General features: G+C 41.5%; 1 protein-coding gene across 1 annotated transcript in view; it reads right to left on the reverse strand.

Annotated features, from left to right (window-relative positions):
* The window catches only part of odad4 (outer dynein arm docking complex subunit 4), an 81,097-nt gene that overhangs the window by 50,463 nt on the left and 10,052 nt on the right, over positions 1-20,582 (reverse strand). Inside the window, exons 6-11 of the mRNA XM_060848758.1 lie at positions 17,585-17,809; positions 16,913-17,120; positions 15,765-15,851; positions 10,673-10,869; positions 9,703-9,803; positions 5,755-5,854 (exon numbers count right to left, since the gene is read on the reverse strand). Of these exons, the coding sequence (XP_060704741.1) occupies positions 5,755-5,854; positions 9,703-9,803; positions 10,673-10,869; positions 15,765-15,851; positions 16,913-17,120; positions 17,585-17,809 (918 nt within the window). The remainder of the gene's footprint in view (positions 1-5,754; positions 5,855-9,702; positions 9,804-10,672; positions 10,870-15,764; positions 15,852-16,912; positions 17,121-17,584; positions 17,810-20,582) is intronic.

The following is a 20,582-nucleotide window of genomic DNA, read 5'->3' on the forward strand; positions in this document are numbered from 1 at the left end:
GGATCCTATTATTGTTATAGGAGCCTTGAGATACTGAAGGGTTAAACTCACCAAACCTCCTCCTCCTGTTCACCATCCTTACAAGGAATTAAGGGATACGGGGAGAGTGTGGGTAAGTGGCGTTGAAGTGCCCATCAGCCAATATGAATGAGAATATTACACTCCAGTTTGATATACAGACAGGTAGTACCTTCACAATAATTGTTAAAGGTGATGTGTATGTACTGGTCCAACGGCTTGGAATGACCAGAGTCCAAGGGATGGAAATGAACATATGAACAAGGAACAAGGGTAGACCACTGAGCCCTCCAAGCCTGCTCCATCATTCAGTAAGTTTATGGTTGATCTGATTTTAAGCTCAACTCTACATTGTTGCATATCCCTAATAATCTTTCATCTCCTCGATCATCAAGATTCTATCTAACTCTGCCTCATAAATATTTAAAGAGTCTGCACCCACTGCCTTTTGAGAAAGGGAATTCCAAACATGCACAATTCTCAGAGAGGAAAGTAAATGGGCATCCCACTCTATCTTCAAACTATGACCCCTGTGACCTCCAGATTCTCCTATAAGAGAAAACATCCTTTCTACATTCACCCAGGCATATCCCCTCAATATCTTATGTGTTTATATCATCCCTGACTGTTCTAAATTCCGGAGGATACAGGCCCAGCCCTGCCTAACATTGCCTGAGAAGGCAATCCACTCATTCCTGGGATTAGATGAATAAACCTTCCCTGAATTGCTTCCAAAGCATTAGCATCACTAGTAGTGACTCGTTCTGTACACAGGACTCCAGATGGAGTCTCACCAATGCCCTGTATAACCACAGCATAACCTCCCTACTCCTGCATCAAGTCCTCTCATAATAAACCATCAAATTCTGTTAGCTTTCTTGATTACTTGCTCCACCTGCAGACTAACCTTCCGTGATTCATGCACTAGGACATCCAGATCCCTCTGCTTCTCTGAGCTCTACAATCTCTCACCATTTAGATGATGTATAATATATATTTCTTTTTTATTCATTGTGCCAAAATGGACTATTTCACACTTTTCCACCTTGCACTCCATTTGTCAAATCTTCGCTCACTCACTGAATCTATCTGTTTCCCTTTGTAGGATGCTTATATTCTCTTCACAACCCATTTTCCTACCTATTTTTGTGTCATTAGGAAGAGTTCCTGCACCTTCGATCCCATCATCCAGATTGTTTCCATAAATTGTGAAGAGCTGAGGTCCCAGCACTGACCCCTGCGGTACACCATTTGGGACATCCAACAACCTGAAAATGACCCATTTATTCCTCCTCTCTGCTTCCTGTAATCCAGCCAATCATCTCTCTGTGTCACTACGTTACTCCAAACACAATAAGTTTTTATTATTTGCAGCGACCCTGGCTGTGGAACCTTATCAAATGTTCTCTGGAAATCTAAGTACAATACATCTACTGGTTCCCCTTTACCTACAGCACAACTTCCTTCTTCATAGAATTCTGGAAAATTAGTTAAACATGATTTCCCTTTGATGAATCCATTTAGTTCTGCCTGATTACCTTGAACTTATCCAAGTGTCCGTTATAACATTGTTAATAATAGCTTCTAACATTTCCCTATGGCAGAGGTTAAGATAACTGACCTATAGTTTCCTGCTTCCTGCTTCCCTCTCCTTTTGAACTAAAGAGTTACATTAAAACTTTTCCAATCTAAAGGAATCTTCACTGAATCTAATGAACTTTGGAAAATGTAAACCAACGTATCAACTATTTCATTGTCTACTTCTTTTAAGACTCTGGGATGAAATCCATCAGGACCTGGGGACTTGCCAACTCTTGTGTCTAACAATTTGCTCTATTCAATTTCCTTGGTAATTGTAATTTTTTTCAGTTCCTCCCTCCCTTTCAACTCCTGACTGACAGTTATTTCTACAATGCTAGCTGTACCCTCTGCAGTGAAGACTGATGCAAAATATCTGTCTGATTTGTCTGTCATCTCATTTTCTACTGTTGAATGGATTATAATGACAACCATTCCTTGTGAGCCATCTTTCAGCAGGGGGTTAATTAAAATGCATGGGGTGGGGGGGGGGTGAGTTGTGGTGGTGATGTGAATGAGCAGATGTCCCTGTGACAGAGTACAGGTTGTCTACATGAAGAACCTACCGGTATGTTTCTTTTTCTTAGTCCTCACATGATCAACAACCAGCGGTCCAACTACAGTAGTAAAATGCAGAGGTTAAAAATGTTACTCATTCGAATAGAGAGTTAATTTTACATTTTCAATCCAGAAACAGGCCATTCGGAATAACTCACCTGTTCCAGTGTTTATGGTTCACGCTAATCTCACTCTACTTGGTCACATACTATTAACATTTCCTCTGTACTTTTATCTGTAAACATCTAGCCGTCCTTTAAATGCACCAATCACAATGCTCCATCTGACAGCAAATTTGACATTCTCATCACGCACTGAGCAAAGTGTAGTTCCAACGAGGTGCAAGTCAGGAGTGATATGCAATACGCTTCCCTTGCCTTGGCTGAGTGTAGTTCCAACACTCAAGAAGCTCAAAACCATCAGGAACAAAGCAAGCCCCAATTGATCAGCAAGCCATCCAGTTCCTAGGTCAAAATCCTGGAACTATTTACCAAATGTCAGAAGTCACATGATGCCAGATTATAATCCAACATGTTTATTTGAGATCACAAGTTTTCAGAGAGCTGCTCCTTTATCTGTAAATTCTGTGCCTGTGTGCTTCTCTTCACTCCACCTGACAAAGGGGCAGCGCTCTGAAAGTTGGTGATATCAAATGAAACTGTTGGACTATAATCTGTGACTCCTGATTTTGTTCACCCCAGTCCAAAACCGGTATCTCCACATCCTACATATCTAACAGCACTGTTCAAGTAGCTCAAGTAGGCAGCTTGTTATCATCTTCTCAAATACGATTACGGATTGGAAATAAATGCTGTCCTAGGCAGCGATACTCTTACCTCTTGTATAAACAAAAAGAAAGTTTGCTCTGAAATCCTTCTTGGATTCATTTCTTCCACTGATGGCTCTTGTTGGTGTTCCCCAGATTGAAACATCTATTCTGCATCCACCTTATTTAACCCCTTCATAATATTCATAACCTCTCTTGACACCCCTTAGCCTTCCCTTCCTGAGAGAAAAGAGCTCCAGCTTGTTCAGCCTTTCTTAAAGTTACAGAACATAGAACAGTACAGCATAGTACAGGCCCTTCAGCCTTTGATGTTATGCCAGCCTTTTATCTTACTCTAAGATCAGACTAAGGACAAACTCTTCATTTTACTAACTTCCATGTGCCTATGCAAGAGTCACTTAGATGTCCCTAATGTACCCGACAACAGCTTATCTGTCTGGTATTATCTTTGTGCATCATCTTTGCATCTTCTCCAGTGTCTCTGCATTGTTTTTAATGACTAAGTAAGGAGTAGCAGGAGTAGGTCATGTGGTCTCTCTAAGACACTCCAATATTCAATAACAGCAAAGCCAATCTTCAACACTTACTTTACTTTCTCATATTATCCTCATGTTCCTTGATTCCCTTAAAGGCGAAAGATTGGTCACAATCATTGATGTCAGTTTTGATATGTTTAAGAAAACAAGCATCCATAGGTTACTATAATAGAGATTTCTGAAACTCCATAACTGTCTGATGGAAGAAACATCTTTTCATCTCAGTCTTTTATAGCAGTTCCTGCAACTTGACACTAATTTCTGCAACACAGAGACAGGAACAGTGCACAGTAAATGTGGTTGAACTAGGTTCAAAGGAAGTTTCACATAACTACTTTTCAATTTTGCTCCTCACAAAATCAAACCCAGCATCTTGGTGGCCCTCGTTCGTCCCATTACTTTATTTTGATATATTCAACCTTGGTATTCAGAAGCAAGATTCTGAGGAAGGACATTGAAAAAAAACAATCAGATTCTTACTTTTGTTTATTACGCTGGTGTCTGCAAATCACAGAAATTAATCCTGCCTGAGCTGTGATTGCAAATCCTTCATTATTACTTATTTTCTGTTTACTAATCAATGTTCAGAGTCTTGAGTACAAAAAGAGTCAATATACACAACTGCAGTTGCAGTTATGGAAGAGATGTGACTTAGAGGAAAAGTACTAGAGTTATATTGTGTTACAAAGTCAGAAAAAAGCTTGTGAGCTGACGAGGCTGAATAGAGAATCAATGCACAATGTGGCAAAATACAAGGTGCAGTGCTATGACACGGTTGCATCACTCTGGGAACATCCTGAGTGGAGACTTGATACATAATATCACTGGCTTGAGTTTCCTGGTATTCAGTTGCTGAACAGAGAACAGGACGGTTATCTGCTTTCCAGCTAGTCAAACCCATTCTGTAACAATTCATCTCTGCCCTGTCCATCAAGACCACAGTGTTAATATTGAGGTCATAATCCTGACCATCCAAAACGTGGGAACATTTCACACCCACATTCAGTATATGAGGTCAACTGTTACCAGAACTATGCCCAAGAAAAATAGCCCGAAAGTTAGTGCAGACAATCAAGGACAAAGAAAATAAGTTCATGATTAAAGATACCAAACTCCTGTGGTCATCACTGAAGACAGAACGTCTAGGTTGGTAAGAGATTTGAATCAGATTCTGACCATCCTTTTGTTATACCAACAGAGTTTGCTCCATTATGATCTCCATCATATGTTCTCCCAGTCCAGAAGAATCTAATTTGAACATGTGTCTGTCACCTTTATTTTCACAACTATCAATGACAGTATCTCGTGTCTTTAAAATGCCACACAATGGGCCTGCTGTTCTGATGTCAGATTATAGCACCATGCTGGGGACAGTAATCAGGAGCTTGACGTAATCGAACCTGCAGGAATCGAGGATGTTGAATTACACAAAACACTTTGCTTTTTGTTGCTCAGTTTCATGAATAAGAAAATCAGATACAGGAAAATAAAAATTGGTGAGCTCTCAACTGAAATGTCTGAGTTTTCAATCTCGGTATGTAATTCTCAGAGAGCAGATATCAAGGTTTTAGGGATCTTTGAAATCTTAGCAGGTGATCTACGGAGAGCTACGTCACTGAGAAGAAGAATAAATAAATAGGAAAGGATATAGTAATCTTCATAAATATCTTCAACATCCTTGACTTACTCCATGGGATATGGGCATCATTGACAAATATGGCAATTTTACCCATCCCTAACTGCCCTTGAAATGGGCAGCTTGGCCATTTCAAAGGACAGTCAAGAGTCAGTCTCCTCAGTGGTGTGGAGTCACACATAGGCCAGGCCAGGTAGGGACGGTAGATTTCACTCCCTAAGGAAATTAGTGAACCAGATGTCTTTTGTTAAAGCATCAAATCAATGATAGTTTCATGGCCACCATCATTTTCACTTCCAGGTATATTGATTGAATTTAAAGCCCAGCAGCTACTGGGATAGGATTTGAACCCACCTCCTCAGAGCATCAGCTGGGCCATTGAATAACCACTCAGTAATATTACCACTATGTTACCATCTCCATACATACTATGCAAACACTGTTATTCCACTGCAGTTACTGCTGGCTGGAATATAAATAAATAGTAATAAATAACTTCAATTTGATCTCAAGGTAAAGCACAAAGTAAAAGCCTTGGTATAACTTCATCCAGCCTGTGTATAGATAATTGAATGAACCGCCAGGAAATGTGCGTTTGGTGTTTTCAAGGGAATGCAACAAGGCACATCTAGATTTCTTACGTTTCAGCCGGTGGGCTCTCTGTTTCTCATGTAGCTGCTCAATCTCCCTCTGTTTCAACTGCTCGGCCTGCTCGATCTGCCTTTTATTATCTTTCAGGGCCTGTGGTGGAACCAGTGCATTGTTAATGAGACTTACAGACACAAATGTGCAACAGTTTCTCATATGGTCAGATTACAAAACATTAAATAATAATGAAAGAGCAAGTCCTGGCGTTTATGCCCAGCTTGGTACTGGTTGCTCGATCAGAGATAGGTAGCTGTTGCAGTGGCACAATTAAGCTCAGTACCACTTGGTTGGGGGATAGTGGGATGAAAGGAGACAGGCAGCAGTCATTAAAACAGATTCAAACATCTTCCTTAAAGATATGCATAATAAAATGGTCACAAAAGGGCTGATTAATGACCAAAACGGGATCATTGCAGAAGGCAGACAGCATGGCCATGATACTGAATAAAGACTTTGCAGCTGCATTTACCAAGTTCCAATAACATCACACAAGATCTGTATCCTGCCATTAAGTCCCCCTTTATTTACGCTGTACATGACACTGACCCAGCTCCCTCACAGCCAGCTCCTACAGTGACCAGAACCTTGACACTCCTGTTCATTTCTGTCAGCCAGGGCTCCCTGTTGGACTGGATGAACAGCTCCAATCAGGGAACTCATATTCTATGAGCTCCACCTGGACGACTGTTCCAATCACTACACAATGGAGAAGAAGTTGCCAAAAAGGAAACAGTTGAAACACTGGATGGGCTAAAACAGATGAAGTAGGGTATTAGAAAGGCTGCATATATTTAAAATCGGGCCAGATGAGATGTACCCAATGTTACTGAGAGAGGAAACTAGAGGATAAGGGAATGGTGGGAGTGTGTTTGGTAAGTGCATTTTTCAAAGTTTTCCAATTCTCCTCATAGAGCACCCAGAGTGGTACCAGAGTGCTGGAGAATTACTGAGGTTACACCTTATTCAAACAAGAACACAAGAATAAAACCAACAACCACATGCCAGTCAGTTTTACCTCTGTGATGGGAAAGCTTTTAGAAATTATAATTTGGGACAAAATGAACAGTCATCTGGACAAATCAAAAACAAATAAGGAAAAGCAGAACAGAATATTAAAGATAAACCTTATTCAGCTTAGTTGGTTGAATTCTTTCATGAAGTGTTGGATTGGTGAGGATAGTGCAGTTGCTGTGGTATAAATGGACTTGAAAAAGGTGTTCAATAATGTGCAAAAAGACCAGCTTGTCAGCAAATTTAGAACTCATGAAATAAAAGCGACAATGATAGCTGAATATGAAGTAGTTTGGGTAAGCAGTTCAGTCTAGGCAATGGCCTCGTGATATTATCACTAGACCGATAACCCAGAGACCCAGATAATGTTCTGGGGGCCTAGATTTGAATCCTACCATGGGAGATGGAGGAATTTGAATTCAATAAAAATCTGATTAAGAGTCAAATGATGATACCAACTTTAAGTACGTTTAAGTTGTTATTGGACAAGCATATGGACGTACATGGAATAGTGTAGGTTAGATGGGCTTCAGATTGATATGAAAGGTCGGTGGAACATCGAGGGTCTGTACTGCGCTGTAATGTTCTATGTTCTATCATGAATCGATTGTCAGGAAAAGTCCCATCTGATTCTGTAATGTCCTTTAGGGAAGAAAATTGTCACCCTTACCCGGTTTGGCCTACATGTGACTCCAGACCCACAGCAATGTGGTTGACTTTTAATTGCCCTCTGGGCTATAAATGCTGGCCCAGCCAGTGATGCCCACATCCAATGAATGAATGAAAAAAATACAGGAGAGGTCCCCAGGAGCTGGGGGACCATTGTTTCTTCTGGGATATATTAATGATTTGGACTTAGCTGTACATGGCATCATTTCAAGTTTCAAAATACTAACAGCTCAGAAGTATTGTGAATTGTGAGGAGGATAGTAACATATTTCGACAGAACACAGAACAGGCTGGAGGCATAAATAAATGAATTCTGATGGAGAGAATTGTGAAGTAGTAACATCTTCTTTGAAATAATGAAAGGAGGTAATTGATAAAAAGATCTAAATTTCAGAGGGTGCAGAAATTATTTAGAAAAGTAGTTACTGAAACAAATTTGTGGCTAGTCCAGAGAAACTGAGGCCCTTCTCATTAGAGAGAAGAAGGTTGAGAGGAGATTCAATCAAGTGTTCAAACCCATGAAGAGTCCAGAGACAGTAGACAGGGAGAAACTGCTTCAGTTAGTGGAAGGGCCGAGAACCAAGCAATACTCAGATGAGATCAATAACAAGGGCATCAATGGTGTCATGAGGAGAAACTTTCTTCACACAGTGAGTAGTTTACTCTTAAATTCTCTTTTATCTTTTCCACTTCTTGAACATCTTTTGCTTAAATCTAAATTCTTTCCAATCTTCAGGCTTACAACTTGTTTTAGTAGCATTACAGGGCTCTTCCTTTAATTTTACACTATTTTCTCTTGTCTTTTGAGCTATATTTGGTCAATGTTTCTGCTGGACATTTTGGTTTATTCTTGAATTGTCTACAGGAATAGTGCCAGAAGACTGGAGGATAGCAAATGTTGTCCCCTTGTTCAAGAAGGGAAGTAGAAACAACCCTGTGTGATGGTTGATGGGAAATATTTTTCCTGAAGTTCAGTTACTAGTGATGTACTGCAAGGATCTGGTTTGGGTCCACTCTTGTTTGTCATTTTTATAAATGACCTGGATGAGGGCATAGAAGGATGGGTTAGTAAATTTGCAGATGACACAAAGGTCGGTATAGTTGGGGATAGTGACAAAGGATGTTGTAGGTTACAGAGATACATAGATAAGCTGCAGAGCTGGGCTGAAAGGTGGCAAATGGAGTTTAATGCGGAAAAGTGTGAGGTGATTCACTTTGGAAGGAGTAACAGGAATACAGAGTACTGGGCTAATGGTAAGATTCTTGGTAGTGTAGATGAGCAGAGAGATCACGATGTCCAGGTGCATAGATCCTTGAAAATTGCCTCCCAGGTTGATATGGTTGTTAAGATGCATACGATGTGTTAGGCTTTATTGGTAGCGAGATTGAGTTTTGGAACCATGAGATCATACTGCAGCTGCACAAAACTCTGGTGTGGCCACATTTGGAGTTCTGGTCACCGCATTATAGGAAGGATGTGGAAGTTTTGGAAAGGGTTCAGAGGAGATTTACTAGGATGTTGCCTGGTATGGAGGGAAGGTCTTACAAGGAAAGGTTGAGGGACTTGAGGCTGTTTTGTTAGAGAGAAGAAGGTTGAGAGGTGACTTAATTGAGGCATATAAAATAATCAGAGGGTCAGATAGGGTGGACAGTGAGAGCCTTTTTCCTCTGATGGTAATGGCTAGCACAAGGGACATAGCTTTAAATTGAGGGGTGATAGATTTAGGACAGATGTTCTTTACTCTGAGAGTAGTAAGGGCGTGGAACACACTACTGCAACAGTAGAAGACTTTCCAACCTTAAGGGCATTTAAATGGTCATTGGTTAGGCATATGGATGAGAATGGAATAGTGTAGGTTAGATGGGCTTCAGACTGGTTCCACAGGTTAGTGCTACATCGAGGGCCAAAGGGCCTATACTGCATAGTAATGTTCTATGTTCTATTTAAGAAAATGTCTGTCAGTTTGATGCAGTGGGATTTGAGGAGGAAGCGGATTGGACAGTGCATTACAGTATCTGGATTATATCAAGGGACACACAGGCTGAACGGAGCTGTGATTAAAGTTGGCAACACTTCAAACATTTCAGTGAAACTCAGAGGATGGTGAATCTGCCCTGAATTATCCAGCAGCTGCCAATTTGAACAGAGTCAGTGCCTGGGTCTTTCCCGTTTTTGCTAAATCGGCAGGGACCCTGTACCTCCGAACCACCCGAAAGTAGCAACAATGAAACACCACATGGATTAAACAGGAGTTACTCACATTTGAGATTGCCTCCTGTGCTGGCTCATCATTCAGCAGCCTGGCTTTGCTCAATGCCTGTTCAAAGAATGTAACTGCCGTCTGAAGTTTGCTTTGTTTAACTGGAAGAATAAAAAATAGTGAAAGTTTGTGGATTGTGTGAATTTTCTTCCTGTTATTTTCCTCTGCAGTCCTGGGATGAAGCATGTGTCCTTTTTGTCTACTGAGTCAGAACTGCATCACCAAGTACATCAGACAAGCACATGAGGGTGTTTCCTTTAATATTCTTGCTCCTCTGATTGGAAGCTCTTGGATTTAACTCTACTGGCTTTGCACAGCAGAGAGCTGGAACCTCCAAGAACCGGATTTCAATTTTATGGATGTGCAGGGGGCTTGAGTGTGTTAAAAAAAATGCTGTTCAAAAGGACACTGACTCCAGCCATCTGTCACATTTGGTCATTCTCGATAGTATTGTATCCAACGCAAAGCTCGAGCAGTGACCAAATATACAAGGTAATCTTAGATAGTGAGCCTGAGGTGATCAATGAACTCTTGTATCAAAACTCTTGAAATTTTGTACATTTCCCACCAGAATTAATGTTAGCTTCATAATATAGTCTTCAATTCTCCGACAGGCAAATAAAGTTCTGACAGGACATTCTAGGATGCCTCAGGCAGTGACTTACTCTTTCTATGTGTGTGAACTCAGCTAGTTTCTGTTAGAAAGATATTCAAACCAGAAACCTAGAACCAAGCTCCTCAAAATTCTGCAACATCCCAGATGATGAAATTTATAAACATGAAATTTATAAACTCATCATCCCAAATGGATTTTTTTAATTGTAATGGCATACCTCATTTTTAGTACAAACTATGGAAAGTGACAATAAATAGAAATTTAAAGCTACATTTATGTCCAAACTGGATGAATATGGGAGGATTTATCATGAGTTTGATTTTGGGAAAGACTTTGCAAAATATTCCATCTTACGTTCAGCCTGTGCCACAAGTACATTGGCGTTCATTTTCCACTCTTCATCTCCCGTCTTTTGCGCCGATGCCAAAGCCTTCAGACCATAATCTCGAGCTTCCACATTGTTGCCGAGTTCCAGGTGGCATCGCCCAATCTCATGGAAGAGCCAAGTACGTTCAAGGTGGGTTTTCGTTAGAGGTTCCTTCTCTGACCAACTGTCAAAATCCCAAATAAAATGATGCAGTTTCCCAAAAGCAGGAAATTTTAAAGGGATAATTTTTAATTTGGTAAAATTAACAACAATCAGTGACTCAGTTAATGCTGCTTCGCCTGACACAGAAACATAAAGAAACCACACAGAATTTCCCTGTGTGTGTTGGAACTAGCAGATTGTGGTACTCAGCTACAGAGACTAGAAAAGGTTCAAATTTTAGCCTTTAGTCTCCCCTGGGTAGGTGCTCTCAGTCAAGGAAACTGGGGCACTCTCCTCATTGGCTCTGGTTCTATATATGAATATATGAACAAGGGCTGGCCATTCTTCTGTTTGAGTCTGCTCCACCATTTAATAAAATCATGGCTGATTCAATTACCCCACATTTTCACATGCCCCTGATAACCTTTCAACTCCTCACATAAGAAGAACCTATCTCCCTTGGACTGAAAAATATTCAGAGACTTTACTTCTGATGCCCTATCAGGAAGAGAGTTTCAAAGATTGTCAGGGATTTTTTTTGCCTAATTTCTTAAATGGGCTGCTCCTAATCTTTCAACAGTGACCGCTAGTCCTCAATTCTTCATAAAATGAAATATCCTTTCCTCATTTACTTCTAAGGATCTTACATCTTTCAATCAAATCATGTCTGTTTTGGACCAGACCAAACCCCCTTTAAATATGTCAACGAGATAGCCGAGATCCTCACTTTTATCTTATTTAAAGGCAAATATAAGGTGCTGCGTTCTACATGTAATTTGATTGGTCACACTACTTGTCTTTAAGCAAAACAGACTTTATTCTTCATCTACAGTTATAATGTAAACACAAGAAAGAAGGGTTAGTATAACTTTAACTCTAGTGGAAAACTTAACCATAACAGATTACTTAGTTACTAAACAGCAACTATTCCATTACAGTAACATCCCATAAAGACAGCATTGGTAAAGGCAAATTCAGTAAAACAGATTGTCTCACATGCAATGTGTCTCTAATCCAGGAGGAAAGAACATGAAGAAAAAAATTCTGGCAGAGAAAGAGAGCTCAAGCCTTTTGCTGTAGCAGGGAGAGATCTATGACAGCTTCATAACCCCAACAACTACCGAAAGTTAAATGAAAACCTGGTTCTGTGGGAGCCTGACTCCACCCATTCATGCTGTTTCTATTTATAAAAAACCCACACCCTCACAAGCTGTTTACTTTATTGGATTGGAACAGCCCCTCAACACCTCTGTCTCAACCACTTTTCATAAAAGATCCACGACAAAATATACTTCTTAAAGACATTGTATCATCATCCATTTCACTATTTATAGAGATCATGGCTGATCTATAACCTCACTCCATGTACTTGCCTTTGGTTCATATCCCTTACTACCTTTGTTTAACAAAAACTACTTTTTTCTTAAACAACTTTTCCAAACTTCAGCAGACTCCCTCGCCTGTCCAACATTCCTCACAGTAACCAGTCCAAGTATTAGTCTGGTAAATCGTCCCAGAACTGCTTCCAATGCATTTACGCCCTTCTTTCAATACAGAAACCAATAATGTTCACAATCCTTCAGAGGTGGTCTCACCAGACCCCATTAAGATCGAAGCAAAAGTTTTCTACTTTTGTATTCAAAACCCTCACAATAAATGGTGACATTTAATGAGTTTCCTAATTACTTAGCTCTCTTTCTGTCTTGAGTCTAGATGATGTGTGTTTTCAGGTTAATCAGTTAACACATCCAAGCCTCATCATGCCCTGTCTGATGATCCACACAGCCAAATGCTTTTTGGTCAGAATCATTGGGTGATGGAATCCTGATTGATTTTGCCTTTTCGTAGCCTAAAGTGCTGAGTAATATTTCTACACACCAGCTGAGATCAATTCATGGAGCACAATATTGGGATTTTCCAGTTGCTATGTTAAAGTGCTACACAAAATCATAGACCACTGTTCTGGCACAATGGTTAATCTACTTACGTGCACAAACTCAATAGCAAGAGACCTCATGTACTTAGAAGGTTAAGGGGTGATCTGATAGAAGTCTTCAAGATATTAACAGGACAAGACAGAGTAGATAAAGATAAATGATTTCCATTGGTTGGAGATTCTAGAACGAGGATCAAAGTCTGAGAATTAGGGCCAGACCATTCAGGAGAGATGTCAGGAAGCATTTCTACATACAAAGGGTGGGAGAGGTTTGGAATGCTTTCCACAAATCTCAGTGGACACTGGATCAGTTGTTAATTTTAAATCTGAGATAGGTAAAGTTTCGTTACCAAAGGTATTAAGGGACATGAACCAAAGGCAAGTACATGGAGTGAGGTTACAAATCAGGCAGGATCTCTGTAAATAGCAAAACAGGCTCGAGGAGCTGAATAATGGTCTACTCCAGTGATAACAATAAGCCCAGCCTTTTTAAGAAAACTAGAATCCCACAGTTATTAGTTTTGTTCTGCTCATTTATTGGATGGCGGGTGTTGCTGGCTGGGCAAACATCTATTGCCCAGAGGACAGTTAAGAGTTAACCACATTGCTATGTCCCTGGAATCATATGTTGACCAGACCAGGTAACAATGAGAGATTTCCTTTCCTAAAGGGCAGTAATGATCCAGGTGGATTTTTATAACAATCACTAGGTTGTCATTAGGCTAGTTTTTGAACTTAAGTTCAATCATCTAGGATTTGAACCCTATCCTCAGAGCATTGAACATTACTGGTTCAATGACATTACCACTAGACCACCACCAACACCCCAATACACAAAGACAAAGGAAGGCTATTCAACTCCTCAAGCTTGTCCCCCATTTAATTAGACCTTACCTGATCTGAATCTTAATTTCATTGACCTTTCTTTGGTTTTGAAACACAACACCCTGTCTCAAAAAAATCGATCAATCTCTGTTCTGAAATTTCCAACTGACCACCATCCTCCATCTCAAACAAACTGTCCTTCAACCTCAAAGGGAGAGAGTTACAGATTTCACCCCTCTTTGTATGAAGAATTGTTTAATGACATCACCCCTGAATAACCTGGTTGTAATTTTAATGTTTTGTCCCTCTTTCTGGACATCCCCTCCCCCATCATCAGGGGAAAAATTTTCTCTCTACCAACAACTATTACTTCCTTTGATCATCTACATCACTTCAATTAGATGTTCCCTCAATCTTCTATATTCAAGGAAACACCATCCTAATCAATGCAAACTCATAACCAGAGACCCATGATCATTCTGGTCAATCTGTCCCACTCCTAGACCAGTAGTTCTTCCTGAGGTGCAGTACTCAAAGGTAAGGTGAAATGGGGTCTCCACAGAGTTTCAAAGAAGTGAAAGCAAATTCCATCCTTACAAACACATGGAGCAAAAGGATACTGCTCAGTCCTTCAAGCCCGCTCCACCATTCACTAAGACCATGGCTCATCTGATTTTAAGCTCAACTCTACATTGTTGCATATCCCTTGATAATCTTTCAAGCCCTTGCTCATTAAGAATCTCCCTACCTCAGCTTTAGAAATATTTAAAGATTCTGCATCCACTACCTTTGAGGAAGGAAGTTTCAAAGAATTTCCTCTGAGAGGAATAGTTGTTTCCTCATCTCCGTTTAGCCGTCTCTGCTCCCTTTGCAATCCACTGCCCTTAAGGTTTAGGCCAATAATCTTATATTATCTCTTTTACTCGATAACAGTTTTTTAGTAAACTCCACACTTGAAAGAAACCCTGAAATCTCTCTACTTCCCTATTATTCCTGGTTTCTCGCAATTGAGAAAATACTTTGCTCTTTCTTGACATCCAAAAATGGATAACTTCATATTTCCTACACTGCAGCTGCTAGACTGTTTCTCTCTCATGTCATTTATTAATGTTGCTTTCCAACTTTCTGCTTCCAGCTTCACTATTTACTGTGACAGCAAACCTGGACCATGGAAGTCAGTTAGCTCAGTTGGCTGGCTGGTTGGTAATACAGAGTGATGCCCCTGTTGTGGTTTCAATTCCCACCAGCTGCGGTTGCTGTGAAGGACTCTCCTTCTCAACCTCTTCCCTTCCTTGAGGCATGGTGACCCTCAGGTTAAACCATCATTAATCAGAAAGTAGGACTGCAGTGATTTCACCTTTTAATCTGGAATCATCAACATAAAAGAGAAAAGGATCTGTTTAAATCTTTTTTTTTAATCATTTAATGCTGGATGGTTGGATTCCAATGCTTCCCAAACATTTTCCTATTGTGACCACAAATCAATGCTTGGAAATTGTCTTAATCCCTCAGTGAGAACTGGCTAGATGGGCGATGAGAGCAAAAACAGGAGGACAGCTACTACTATATTCATAGCAGATATCACCAGACCCTAAAATTCAACTCATGACCCCATTTGAGGTCCCAATCTCCACTTTGGGAAGCCCTGAACTTGAGAGTGAGAAATCTCTCATTGATATTCTTCTTCATCACATCAGAAACAGGTCACAGCAATTGCCTATCAATATGTAGATAACTATTCACACAATGAGATTCCAAACACAAGTATGTTGGGTGAGAAATCAATGTTGGACTCAGTGCTTTACCCCAAAATGCCAAGGGCACTCATGCTTCAACATAAGCTGGAAATCTGGTGTCACGTCTATACCTTGCTCTCTGGATACTGCAGTACCTTTGCCCTACAGCCTTAAACTCAAGTCAGGTGCGTAGGATGCTTATAATAATGGACTCTACCCTTCTACCTTCACTAGAATACAACCTATGATTATAGGAAATCTTGTACCAGGACTAAGCGTCAGGTAGGAGTTTACCCACCCCCCCCTGTACAAGATCCTGTTCCCATGCAAAATACCTTCAGAATTTGGAACCAGACACACCTGTCGATGGGATTCCAAGTTAATCCTTATGGGCATCTCAACACCAAGCCTTATACTTACGTCTCCACAGCCTTTGAAAATTCACCGATCCTTGCATACACTCTGCCGATGTTGTCAAGGGCTCTTGATTTTGCTTCTAAGTTGTCACTGTTTACAATTATAAAAACAATGATGAGGAAGTACTTCTTTGTAATGCTATTTTTAATTATCTTAATTCTGTCCAATTGTTCAGGTTGAGTTGCTGGATTTGACCCTCATTACCAGGCTCAGAGTCAGGCAGGTACTTTCAGTCTTTTGATCAGCCCTGCTCTCAATCCCGAAGCCTCTGGTTTTCTGCCCACCATCGACTTGCATTCAGCTGTTGCACTGGCAGTATAGAGCCGCAAGACATACTGAGCACTGTCAACAGCAACATTTATACAATGCCTTCACATAATAAAACTACTTTATCAGCACTTCATCAGAAAAAAAAGTTTATCACTGAGTCACATGTCCTGGGACAGAGGGTTGGACACACAACTACATTCACAAAGGAATCACAATGGATTAGAGAGATAGGAAGAGGCAAAGCCATTGAAGGATTTGAAACAGCATGTATTTTATGTTTTTGTCCCTGCTAAAAGGAGCCTTTTTTTTGTTCTATCACTATTGGCATCAGTTTCCCTCTCCCAGTTCCATCAACTGATCAACATTTTTTTCTGAGTCTAGACTGTGAGATTCAACCTGCCCTTCCAACTCAATACTTTCTGGCAGGGCTCACAATGGTAATGAAGAAGACTGGATTTTACCTCCCCCTTTCCTCCCATTCCCATGCCCTCATTCCAATCCCTCAGGAAATGCCCAACAGTCGCTACATCATCCCCTTCAAAATCAGACAAACCATGAGGAAGCGTAGGCCTCTGCTGCGGGACACTGTGTCAGTACAGTTTTGTGGAAAACTGAACCCAACTCCAGAGTTGGGATTTCAAGCTTGTTATTAATTGTGCATTAATCGGGTGTTTTGTTGTATTCAGGAAGATATCATTGACTGAGAATACTCTTGTGCTCCTATACAGGTGGAAACTGCTAGTCGCATTAGGAATTGCACATTAGTAATGTGTGTCTCTGTAAATAGAATCCCATAAGTTTAAATCGCCTCCAGTCCCATCCTTCACTGTTTGCCTATCTGGATGGTTTGGAAGCAGTAATAAGCAATGGATTACACTCACAATTTCCTGGCAATTTGCAGGTCTTTCTGATGACTTGTCAGAGCATCCTCAAATTCTCCCAGCTCAACCTGGGCGAGCCCGATGGTGTTATACAGGTTTCCCAGGAATTCAGCCTTGTTAGGAACCTCTCTCTGTGACCACTCTTTCACAATTTGCACCAATTCCATGGCCTTAGTCTTACATTCCTCAGGATAACCATCAGCCAACACTGAGCAAACACAAGGCAAAAATGAAAGTGAGTGAGCCTCAAGACACATCATTCATTTATACCATCCTCACTCATCAGCCTCACTCATGACTTTTAAAGCAGTAATCACCAGCTTTTGATCACTAACCCTATTGACTCGGCACTGAGCGTGGGTCACCCCTGGGACTTGGTGGTTCAGAACACAGATAAATGGGAGTGTTTGATGGGGACAGTGTAGAGGGAGCTTTATGCTGCAGCTAACCCTGGGCTGTCCCTGTCCCAGGATGTGGGGACAGGGTAGAGAGAGCTTTACTCTGTATCTAACCCCTGTGCTGTCCCTGTCCTAACAATTTGGCAGAGAGTGAGATTAATATACCTGACCACATTACATGTTACTCAGGTGCCTGTAGTGGGAGATTCATTCTAGTGAAAATTCCTACTGCAACAATGAAGGATCTTTTTCAGGAGTTGTCATTCTCACATACACATGTCGATCTCCTCCATACGCTGGAGGATGAAGGTTGTTTGCTCTGTCTCAGCTTGCTTCCTTTGGGTTTTCCAGCTTTGTGCCTTTATTCGCTGCTCACGCTCTCGGGCGAAGATTGGTTTCTGTTGCCTCCAGAACTCAGTGCGTGTATCCAGGAATGTGATCCCATTCACGATCAGTTCCTGGATGGTGCCTCCACTTTCTGTGTTGGTTTTCATCAGTTCTGAAAAGAAGGATAGGGAACATCGTGGTCTGTCAATCTCACAATAAGGAAAATGCATCAACAATTCTTACAATAAATTCACCCCCACCACCACCTACCAACCTCCCCCTTCCTCAAGCCCTCACTCTTTCTACTTCTCCCGGAATGTCTCTCTTGGAAGGGCAGGACCAGCTCACGTTGCTTTATGAGCTGCTGCTGCTCATCATGAAGGTTGCTGCCATCATCCTTTCTAAGGGTCAGACACTGAAGGGTCTAGTGTGGGAGAAGGTGGCTCAGTGGTTAGCACTGATGCCTCACAGCACCAGGGACCTGGGTTCAATTCCATCCTCAGACAACTGTCTATATGGAGTTTACACATTCTGCCCGTGTGCGTGGGTTTCCTCCAGGTGCTCTGATTTCCTCCCACAGTCCAAAGATGTGCAGGTTAGGTGAATTGGCCATGCTAAATTATCCATAGAGTTCAGGGATGTGCAGGTTAGGTGAATTGGCCATGCTAAATTATCCATAGAGTTCAGGGATGTGTAGGTTAGGTGCACTAGTCAGGGTAAATGTAGAATAATAGGATAGGGGAATAGGTCGGGGTGGGTTACTCTTCGGAAGGTTAGTGTGGACTTGTTGGGCCAAATGGCCTGTTTCCGTACTGTAGCGATTCTATGATTCCTGGTCTCACTAGAAGAGGCCTTTGTATTTAATAAGATATTGTTTGTTAGCAACTAGTTACAATTTAATAGAAAAGTGCTGTGGATTCTAGAAACCGGGAGCTAACCAGAAAAATGCTGGAGAACACTCAGCAGTTTTGGCAGCATGTGACAGGACAGTTCTGAAGGAGCGTCATACTGGGCTTGGCGCTTTAACTGTGTTTCTCTCTGTATGGATGGTGCCAGCCCTGCTGAGTTTCTCCTGTGTTCTCTGATATAATGGAGGTTATGACAGTGACTTCAAGGAGGAACTGGTTATTGGGTCTCACTCCTTGAAGACCCTAAACTGTTCTGCCTCCAAATTCATTAGAGATTGCAATGGTGGGTGGCGCTTATGCTACTGCCCAGTATTAACCCTTTCAGACCCATTTGCAACAGAACCATCAGATAGGTCTCAGGAGGACCGATCCCCATATGTCCAACTTTGCACTCATTAATCCCCCTCTCCCTCAGCGCTGGGGTACTGAGGTAAATTGTGCCCCCTCTACTACACCTGTCCAAGGTGAGATCAGGTAACAGCAGAGTTTGCTGCAGGGTGGGGCCTTCCTGAACCCGAGTGGTCCTGAGTCAAGGGAGGCATTTTTAGGATTACCTTTGTTTGGTTGTTTTGGTGAGCAGACTCTCTGCTGGACAAACAGAACAGGAGGGGACTCAACCTTCTATTTAGCTCCCCTTCCAAAAGCAGCTGATAGACTGGGTGGTTGGTGCTGGGGGCAGTAGAGAAGGGGATACTTTCCTCAGTCTGTGTGGGGAAGCACTGGACTCTCTCTCCAAGCCTCCTCTCGGTGACAGCCACTTGAATCATTAACACTGATGTTCAGGGCAATGAGCCTTCCAGCTGGCACCTCACAGAACCTCTTCCTGCTCAACAATCATGTCTCACAAACTTGATTGAGTTTTTTGAAGAAGTAACAATGTGGATTGATGAGGGCAGAGCAGTGGGTGTGATCTATATGGACTTCAGTAAGGCTTTCAACAAGGTTCCCCATGAGAGACTGATTAGCAAGGTTAGATCTCATGGAATACAGGGAGAGCTAGCCATTTGGATACAGAACTGGCTCAAAAGTAGAAGACAGAGGGTGGTGATAGAGGGTTGTTTTCAGACTGGAGGCCTGTGACCAGTGGAGTGCCACAAGGATCAGTGTTAGGCCCATTATTTTTCATCACTGACATAAATGATTTGGATGCGAGCATAAGAGGTATAGTTAGCAAGTTTCAGATGACACCAAAATTGGAGGTGCAGTGGACAGCAAAGAAGGTTACCTCTGATTACAATGGGATCTTAATCAAATCAGCTGAGGAGTGGCAGATGGAGTTTAATTTAGATAAATGTGAGGTGCTGCATTTTGCGAAAGCAAATCTTAGCAGGACTGATACACTTAATGGTAAGGTCGTGGGAAGTGTTGCTGAAGGTTCATAGCTCCTTGAAAGTGGAGTCGCAGGTAGATAGGATAGTGAAGAATAAAATCATGAGGGGCATGGATAGGATAAAGTGACAAAGTCTTTTCACTGGGGTGGAGGGTCCAGAGGGCATAAGTTTACATTGAGAGGGGAAAGAAATAAAGGAGACCTAAGGAGCAACTTTTTCACACAGAGGGTGATACGTGTATGGAATGAGCTGCCAGAGGATGTGGTGGAGGCTGGTACAATTGCAACATTTAAAAGGCATCTGGATGGGTATATGAATAGGAAGGGTTTGGAGGGATATGGGCCGGGTGTTGGCAGGTGGGACTAGATTGGGTTGGGATATCTGGTCGGCATGGACCTAAGGGTCTGTTTCCATGTTGTACATCTCTATGACTCTATGACAGTTTGAAAGTTTATTTAAAATTGTGAAAGGTTTGTTGTTTTTAGATGGACTGAAGCTCCCACTAGTGGTTTGTGACCGCCTACAGCAAGTTGCATTTATGTGGCACCTTTCACACCTCAGAATATTTCAAAGTGCTTTATAGTCAGCAAAGTACTCTTGGAAGTGCAGTGATTGTTGCAGTGTAGGAAGCGTGGCAGCCAATCAGTGCAGAGAAACATTCGATAAATAGTGATTAAGTAATAACCAGGTCATTTGCTCTAGGTGA

The sequence above is a fragment of the Hemiscyllium ocellatum genome, chromosome 32 (assembly GCF_020745735.1).
Source record: "Hemiscyllium ocellatum isolate sHemOce1 chromosome 32, sHemOce1.pat.X.cur, whole genome shotgun sequence".
Taxonomy (NCBI): Eukaryota; Metazoa; Chordata; class Chondrichthyes; order Orectolobiformes; family Hemiscylliidae; genus Hemiscyllium; species Hemiscyllium ocellatum.